This window comes from Cherax quadricarinatus, chromosome 6, assembly GCF_038502225.1.
Source record: "Cherax quadricarinatus isolate ZL_2023a chromosome 6, ASM3850222v1, whole genome shotgun sequence".
NCBI classification, from domain to species: Eukaryota; Metazoa; Arthropoda; class Malacostraca; order Decapoda; family Parastacidae; genus Cherax; species Cherax quadricarinatus.
The window spans coordinates 1,760,067-1,770,066 of record NC_091297.1 but is presented as its reverse complement, the minus strand read 5'-3'; the positions used below and the strand labels follow the sequence as shown (position 1 = coordinate 1,770,066).

Below are 10,000 nucleotides of genomic sequence, written 5' to 3'. Positions count from 1 at the left end.
CTCTGGGTTTTATTCTACTTCCTTAACCCTTTCAGGGTCCAAGGCCCAAATCTGGAGTCACGCACCAGTGTCCAAGAATTTTCAAAAAAAAAATTTGTTATTTTTTCTTATGAAATCGTAGAAAATCTTTTTGTGAAGGTAATAAAACAAAAAGTACGAAATTTGGTGGAAAATTGACGAAATTATGCTCTCGCAAATTTTGATGTGTCAGCGATATTTACGAATCGGCGATTTTGCCGACTTTGACTCCCATTTTAGGCCAATTACATTATTCCAATCAACCAAATTCTTAGCTATTTCACTAGTATTACTTCTATTCTATCGATTGAGCACAAGAAATCGCCAAGTCAACTGTTTCAACTACAAAATAAAGTGATCGGAAATTGTTAATTTGGCCAATTTAACACAAAGTTCAAAATATTCCAATTTCAAAATAGGGTCCAGAATGAACAATGTAGGCATTCCTGGCACTAAACTAACATTTCCTCTGTTCATTAGTTATGTTTTGAGGCTTTACAAATAAATTCCATTTTGATTTTTTATTCACATAATGAATTTTTATTCACACCAAAAAATAGAAGATTTACTGTTATGCAATACTGTAATAATTGTATAAATATCATCACCATATTTGTGAATGTATATTAGACCCACCAGCTGACGTGTATTAGACGTGTGAGGTCGTTTGTTTACTCTTGAATATCGGCAAAAATTTAACATTTCTGCTACTTTGAGCTCAGTTTCAAGCCATTTCCAATGCTAAAACCAATCAAAATCATCTCTATTTCTGTAATATGTCTTCCATTCTATCAAATGAGACCAAGAAATCGCAAATACAACTATAAAAAACATACGAAAAAACACTGCAAAGTTGCTGTTTTAATCGAAAAATCATGATTTAATTTTTTTTCTCTCATTATACACAGTGTGCTGCAGGATCTGTTTTATGTGGTGCACACATACCACATAGATGTATTCTCTCATATCTAGGCCCAAATGTACCACTCACAGTTTATCAGAGTGAGCTGAGCTCATGGCGTAGATCTACGGTTTGGACCCTGAACATAAAGCCGTAGATCTACGGGACGGACCCTGAAAGGGTTAATAGTTCTTGTTCTTGTTTATTTCCTCTTATCTCCATGGGGAAGTGGAACAGAATTCTTCCTCCGTAAGCCATGCGTGTCGTAAGAAGTGACTAAAATGCCAGGAGCCATGGGCTAGTAACCCCTTCTCCTGTATACATTATTAAATTTAAAAAGAGAAACTTTTTTTTCTTTCTAGGTCGTCCTGCCTTGGTGGGATACAGCCGGTTTGTTAAAAAAAGAAAAAAGACTTGTCATAATTAATGGTGTTCCAATAATTTATAAATTAGACCAGCAGTGTACAGGAGGTTTTACCCAGCAATAATCAAATATTTCTGCTATTTTGAGTTCAATTTCAAACTACTACCCAATAGAAACCAGTCAAAATCATCCCTACTTGCACAGTATGTTCATTCCTGCAACTAACCAATTTTAGTAGTATATCTTCTATCAAATGATACCAAGAAACAGCCAATAAAGCCATAAAAACCATCCTAGAAAACATCTCAAAGTCACTATTTGAAACCAAACACAAGGTCGTAAGTTAGCTCTTCCCATCATACACCATGTGAGGCAAGATTTTTTTTTACACTGCGCACACTCACTGCACAGACTCATTCATGTCTTGGCCAAAATTTACTGATCACAGCTTATCTGAGAGCACTGAGCTCAAAATGTAGGTCTACATAAGTGACCCCTGGCATAGATCTCTATACAAAACAGTGAAAGGGTTAATAAATTTTAAAATCAACCATTTCTTTTATTCTCCTTACTTTCAGCCTAAGTAGTTTTATTTTCCTGTAAGAAATCCTCGATTATACTATAGTTTAAATCTTACAGAATAATTTCCTATACAGTTTATTCTCATACATCTGGAAGATTCTTCACTCAAATGAAAGCAGAACTATTAAAACAAACATAATATTTACAACAGAAAACTGGGTGTTTAGCAGTCAAATAAAAATATTTTTATATTGAATATTATTATTATATTCTTGGGGAATGGGTGGAAATCAGGTTTCATCAAAATAAGGTGAGGGTAACTTCAATTCCTTGGATCAAGAACCCTCACCAGTACCCTAAGGGGAGTTTCTGCTGAGATAATCATTATCCAAACATTTTGGTAACAATTCAGCCTGTGACATTTTACATGTTATTCTGCCTTGAGACCAAACAAAGGATGAACAGAGATGAGTAAAATTAAATAATATAAAAATTTCACAAAGCACTGATCTACAATATACATACGTGAGATGATAACCAAGCCCAAACTTGTTTTTTAGGAAAAGAGAGGAGCCACAACACCGAAGTCTGCCACGTGAAACAACTGCCTTCCTATCAGCCAAAATATCAGCTTCGTCCATAAAATGGGTTGTCAGTAGGATTACCTGTTAGAGACATGTAATTCATAAAGGAATATTGTAAAAATTTTTTAAGCACACTGACTCTCCCACAGAGTAGGGTGAGCCAAAAAACAAAACATATACACCAACATTCATTCAAGCTGTCTTGCCAGAAATGTGTAGGCATTATAGTTTAAATGACCCTTCGAACTGCAACATCCCCACATTTTCTTCAGTGTAGGGAATGTATCTCCCACCTCCAGGACTCAAGTCTGGCTAACTGTAATAAAGTTGGTAGAATTACCGACAATATGTAAAGTAAAAGGACACAAGTGCAACTAATGTGACATTTTATTGTGGCAACGTTTCGCTCTCCAGGAGCTTTATCAAGCGAAACGTTGCCACAATAAAATGTCACATTATCTGGCTAACTGGTTTCTCAAAATCCCTTCATAAATGTTACCTTGCTTACACTCAAAATTTCAGATGCTATAAAAACCATTCATCTTCAATCACTTTGATCTAACACACTCATATAAGTCTGCTGGATGCTCAAACTCTTAGTGTTCAAAATATCTTTAGCCCTCTCCCATCATGGAACAACCCCTATCCTTCTTTCCTTCCACCCCAGATTTACACACCCTCCTAGTCATCCTATTTTTCTTCATCCTTTCTAAATACCCTAACCCCCTCAACATTTCTCCTCATCCCTCAGAATTATACCTTTATTAACTCCACCCCATCTTCTAATTTCTATGCTCTACATGCTATGCGTAATATTCATACCACTTGTCACTCTCAAATAAATAACAAAAAGGCACAATACCGTGACTGGAACGATACATTGACTTTGTCAATGGTCCAAGTCGGACCGAAACGTCGTCGTAAGCTTCTCTCTTTTATGTGCGGGTTATTTGTGTATTGTCACTCTCAAGTATGACATGTCCACTGATTCTGACTTCCTCCTTTCACCAATATTTAAAACCCATGCCTCACATCCACATAGAAGTGTTGGTACCACTGAACAGTATTTTGGTACAATACCTTTTAGTACCTCCATAGATAAACTGATTTCTTTCCATAGATGCCTCATCTTTTTCCCTCATCTATTCCATGATTCACCTTCCATATATCTGAATACATTCATACAAACCTGTTGGACATCCAACGGGCTTCTGAGAGCATGTTAGATAGGAATGAATGTAGGTAAGCAGTTTCTTTGATTAGACATGCTGTTGGGGGTGACATTTATGAAGGGATTCAGGAAAACCGGTTTGCCAGACTTGAGTCCTGCATTCTGAAGGAGGAATGGAGATGTTGCAGTTTGGAGGGCTATTTGAAGTATAAAATTAGCACCCTTCTCGAAAGATAGTGATTGAATGGGTGCAAGTGAAAATGTTTTCTTCTTTGTCAGGTCACCCAACCTCAGTGGGAGACATCAGTAGTGTTAAAAAAAAGAGCTCACTTCCTTCATACTCCCTCTCTTCAATGTGATATCCAGTTTTTCACTGCCTAAACTTTTGTTACTTTCATCACTGCTCTCTTCTATGCTTTCTTTTAATTTCCGTCTTTTGCATTCTCAAATTCCTTCACTTATCTTTGTAATTTCTCTTCAGAATCTCTCAAAAGAATTGTGTCTTCTGAAAAATGCAGCCATGGAAAGCTACACTTTGTGTTCCACACCTCTTCAAGACCTTTACAGTCAATTCTTTTACAACCCCATCTATAAATACTGTATATTTAACAATCATGGTGATATTACATATCCCTGTCTAAGGCCTAATTTTACTGGAAAATAGTCCCCCTCTCTCCTATGTATCTTAACCTAAGCCTCACTATATGCATAAACTTTTTACTGCTTTTAGTAATCTACTATTTATTCCATGCATTTAGAAAATTTGCCATATTGCTTCCCTATAATGGAATCAGGAAATAATTTAATATTTATTTTATCGTGATCAGCTGTCATCTCAGTCTTAGGTGTCTTCCTAAATTTACATACTGTATTAAATTTAATACAAGACAATGGAGATATTAAAATCTTTATCATCAATAAAATAACAGGCATGAAAACTATAACAGTATGTGATCAACACCTATTTGTAGCTTCTGGAGAGGAGCTACCGGTGTGCTTGACATAACATGTCTTCAGTACTATGCTGAGGTTAGCATGTATTTATTTTTAAGTTTCTAGTTGTTGTTGCACTCTACTGCTAATAGATACCATTACTGGAGCATATACAACTAGATGTGAAGAAATATCTTCAATTGTCCTCTTCCCTCCTGCACCCACCCTGCTACATCCACAAATTTCTGCTGCATATTCTAACACTGGATTCTTATATATATCCCACACCTCTTCAATCCCCCTCATTACCTATACTCTCACTAGCCCATCTTTTTCCCAACAGATGCCTGTATCTTACCCTAAATGCCTCCTCCTTTAGTTTATGCACTTTCACTGTAGCTACAACTAAATAATGATCTGATATATCTGTTGCCCCTCTATAAACATGTACATCCAGAAGTCTACCCATCAACCTTTTATCCACCAATAAATAATCAAACAGAGTACTGTCATTACACCCTATATCGCATCTTGTACATTGAAAAAATCTCCATTAACACATTAGGCTCAAACTACTGAACTCCAACAAGGAAGACATGAGTGAATGTACCTGGCTATATTACCATGCTTTATCTTCTTTTTTTTTAATACTGTATATATTACCTGTTACCAAACCTCTTTCTAAACAAAGTTCAATCAAAGGGTAGCATAATAGAGCTGTTTAAACTTTCTCATTAGTATGGCGAGTATTAATGAGTAATTTTTAATTTGTTCTTCTGTTATTAATCCCAGTCAATACTGTTTTTCACAGTTATGTTTTACATCAATAGACCTGACTATGCTATTCATTAGCTATAGACTATTTAGTTTCTTTGCTGTGATCTGTCTAGTGGGACAATGCTTACTTTAAAGGTTTTCGTAGAAAATACTGATCCATATGTCAATATCCTGGTTTTCAGTAAACTCTGTTAGTCAATGTTTACCTGGAGAGTTCACCTGGAGAGAGTTTCGGGGGTCAATGCCCCCGCGGCCCGGTCTGTGACCAGGCCTCCTGCTGTGATTAAGTTATAAACCCTTTCACGACTGAGATCCCTGATCTCAAACTTGCTCTCTGAGTTGAAGAATTTAAATGAAAATGATATTTTAACTAACGAAATGATAAAGAATCCTTTTCCAAAGGTAACGAAACCAAAAGTACGAACTTTGATGGAAAACTTACATATTAAAAAATTGCCAGTTTAAAAACAGGGTCTGTCTATAATAAACAATGTAGACATTCCTGGCACTAAAAAGCATTTCCTCTGTTTCCTAGTCATGTCTCCAGGCCCCTCTTATATCATGCTTGCTTTCCACTTTGAATTTTAATTCACACACACACACACAAAAAAATAATTTACTGTTATGCAGACTACTGTATTATTGTAATAATTGTATAAATAATGTCAGTGCATTCCTAAGTGCACACTAGACTTGCCAGTTGGACGTGTATTGAACAAGTGATGTCAGTTGTGTACTCTGGAATATCGGCAAAAATCAAACATTTCAACTACTCTGAGCTCAATTTCACGCTACTTACAATCCTGAAACCAATCAAAATCATCATCTCTATTTCTGTAGTATATCTTCCACTCTATCAAATGAGACCAAGAAACCGAGAATATAACCATAAAAACATACAAAAATACACCACAAAGTCACTGTTTTAAACCAAAAACACAATTGTAATTTTTTCTCATTATGCACTGCATGTCGCAGGATCCTCATAGACTTATTCTCTCATATCTAGGCCCAAATTTACTGCTCACAGCTTATCTGAGTGAGTTGAGCTCATGGCATAGTAATATGGGAACGAAACTGGCTTCAAAGCCGTTAAATAACAGGACCGACAATGAAAGGGATAAGTGATGTTTCATCGTGGAGTTAGAATGAGATCTTAAAAGTTTTGAGTTGTAATTCATATATACTGGTTACAAGGAAGGTGGAGTAGTGATCAGTAGTATTATTCTACTTATTTATTTAGTTATTTATTTATTTATTTAATAATTTGAACATACATACAGAGGTACAAAAAAATACAGGTAAGCACAGCATGCCAAAGCCACTTGCATGCATAGCATTATGGGCAGGCTTAAAATTAACTTAAGATTAACTAAGCAATGATGTAATCAGTGGTAAAACATTATTGTAAACAGATAACAATAAAGCACAAATGAGTATTACAAAGACAGGTCACATGGTTGCATGCATTGCTGTGCATTCAGTAGAATGGAGTATTCTGTTAGGTAGTGTATTTAAAAAATAACAAAGTTAGATTGGGTCTTAGGTTTAACATTTATGTGATATAATTGTGAGAAACATTTAAGATATACAATTTATAAGGTTCAGTTATTCAGTACAGTGGACCCCCGCATAACGATATTAATCCATTCCTGAGAGCTCATTGTTATGCGAAATTATCGTTATGCAAATGAATTTTCCCCATAAGAAATAATGGAAATCAAATTAATCCGTGCAAGATACCCCAAAGTATGAAAAAATTTTTTTTTACCACATGAAATATTAATTTTAATACACACAAACTGAAAAAGGCATGCACAATTACATGACACTTACCTTTATTGAAGATCTGGTGATGATTGATGGGATGGGAGGAGGAGAGAGTCTTAGTGTTTAGAAGGGAATCCCCTTCCATTAAGACTTGAGGTGTCAAGTCCTTTTCTGGGGTTACTTCCCTTCTTCTTTTAATGCCACTAGGACCAGCTTCAGAGTCACTGGACTTGTGTCACACAACATATCTGTCCATAGTGGCCTGTACCTCTCGTTCCTTTATGACATTCCTAAAGTGTTTCACAACATTGTCAGTGTACAGGTTGCCAACACGGCTTGCAGTAGCTGTGTTAGGGTGATTGTCATCAAAAAAGGTTTGCACTTTAAGCCACATTCCACACATTTCCTTAATCTTTGAAGTAGGCAACTTCTTCAATTTCTCTCTCCCCTCCTCCGAAGCAGTTTCCTCAGGTCTGGCCTCTTGCTGTTGAAGTTGATCTAGCAGCTCATCAGTGGTTAGTTCTTCATTGTCCTCCTCAACCAACTCTTCCACATCATCCTCACTAACCTCCAACCCCAAGGACTTTCCCAATGCCACAATGGATTCCTCAACTGGCATAGGATTCCCAGGGTTAGCCTCAAACCCTTCAAAATCCCTTTGGTCTACACATTCTGGCCACAGTTTCTTCCAAGCAGAGTTCAAGGTATTCTTAGTCACTCCTTCCCAAGCCTTACCTATAAGGTTTACACAATTGAGGATATTAAAGTGATCTCTCCAAAACTCTCTTAGAGTCAATTGAGTTTCTGAGGTCACTACAAAGCACCTTTCAAACAGAGCTTTTGTGTACAGTTTTTTGAAGTTTGCAATAACCTGCTGGTCCATGGGCTGCAGGAGAGGAGTGGTATTAGGAGGCAAAAACTTCACCTTAATGAAGCTCATGTCCCCATAAAGTCGCTCTGCCACGTCTGTAGGATGACCAGGGGCATTGTCTAATACCAGGAGGCACTTAAGGTCTAATTTCTTTTCAGTTAGGTAATCTTTCACATTGGGGGCAAATGCTTGGTGTAACCAGTCATAGAAAAAGTCCCTAGTGACCCATGCCTTACTGTTTGCCCTCCACAGAACACACAAATTAGCCTTGAGGATATTCTTTTGCCTGAACGCTCTGGGAGTTTCTGAGTGATACACTAATAAAGGCTTCACTTTGCAATCACCACTAGCATTGGAACACATCAACAGAGTAAGCCTGTCTTTCATAGGCTTATGTCCTGGGAGTGCCTTTTCCTCCTGAGTAATGTAGGTCCTGCTTGGCATTTTCTTCCAAAACAGGCCTGTTTCATCACAATTAAACACTCGTTCAGGTTTCAGTCCTTCACTGTCCATGTACTCCTTGAATTCCTGCACATATTTTTCAGCTGCTTTGTGGTCCAAACTGGCAGCCTCACCATGCCTTATCACACTATGTATGCCACTACGCTTTTTAAATCTCTCAAACCAACCTTTGCTGGCCTTAAATTCACTCACATCATCACTAGTTGCAGGCATTTTTTTAATTAAATCCTCATGCAACTTCCTAGCCTTTTCACTTATGATCACTTGAGAGATGCTATCTCCTGCTATCTGTTTTTCATTTATCCATACTAATAAGAGAATCTCAACATCTTCCATCACTTGCGATGTCTGTTTCGAAAACACAGTTGAACCTTTGGCAAGAACAGCTTCCTTGATTGCCGTTTTGTTGGACACAATAGTAGCGATGGTTAATTAGGGTTTACTATACAACCTGGCCAGCTCAGAGACACTCACTCCACTTTCATACTTAGCAATGATCTCTTTCTTCATCTCTATAGTAATTCTCACCCTTATTCCTGTAGGATTGGCACTAGAAGCTTTCTTGGGGCCCATGGTCACTTATTTTGCAGATAAAATCACCAAAAACACTGTAGTAATACGAAATGCTCCGATTGTATGCTTGGATGTTACCGCGGAGGCTGGCTGGTAAACAATGCCACCGGCGGAACATGTGAGGCTGGCTCAGGCCGCACATTAGACGCATCTCGGACGAATAGCGTTGAGCGGGTTTTTTAGCGGTATGCAAGGCAAAATCTTAGCGATAAAATGTATCGGTATGCGGATTTAACGTTATGTGATGCCAACGGTATGCGGGGGTCCACTGTATTTATTTGGTTTTGGGTGAGTAAGTGATCTTTGATTAGAGACTTGAATTTATAAACTTATAAACTATAAACTTATCCTTCCTCTGAGAGGATCTTTTATACTGGTCCAGATGTGAGGATGCATTAATCTCAGAAATTTTTGTGGGCTTAATTATACATAGTACTAAAAAGTATAGTAGTCCCCCCATATTCGCAGGGGTTACGTTTCAAGGCCACCCACAAATCTGGAAAAACCGCAAATTCTGGTAGTGGTTAAAAAAAATGCCTATAAATGCCTATTTTTATAGTTTAAATCCTAAATACACCCCCAAAACACTGTAATTTAATTTCAAACTCAGCTTCATATGTCACCCTAAAAAAAAAAAAAAAAAAAAAAATGTACTGTAGTAAAGATAAATCCTTATACAGTACTGTACTGCTTTGTCTCCCGCAGCACTAGAACGTAAAATACATGTACCAGTGTTACCCCCATATGCATGTACTGTAACCATGCAAGCCCATTTTCTTTGGTATACTGTAATTCATGCAATCCAGTTTTTTGTGGTATACATACGGTAAATATATGGTAGTAATTTAAATGATATTTTTCTTAACATTTAGCGTTAAAATGCATAAAAAATTATATATTGCCATGAAAAAAGCCAAAAAAAACTCAGTGAATTTGTGGGGATTTCCACAAAAAATTATTAGTTAGGTCCTAAAGAAAAATCCATGAATTCGGAACTGCAAATTCGCGGAGGTCCACTGTAACTGTATGAGTTGGTATAAAAAAAAGTTCCTGG

General features: G+C 37.0%; 1 protein-coding gene across 8 annotated transcripts in view; it reads right to left on the bottom strand.

The window, feature by feature from the left end:
• LOC128692060 (cholesterol transporter ABCA5) overlaps positions 1–10,000 on the bottom strand; it is a 408,467-nt gene that overhangs the window by 143,635 nt on the left and 254,832 nt on the right. For all 8 annotated transcript variants that reach the window (XM_070079720.1, XM_070079724.1, XM_070079709.1 and 5 more), the window contains one exon: positions 2,331–2,470. In XM_070079720.1, the coding sequence (XP_069935821.1) occupies positions 2,331–2,470 (140 nt within the window). The remainder of the gene's footprint in view (positions 1–2,330; positions 2,471–10,000) is intronic.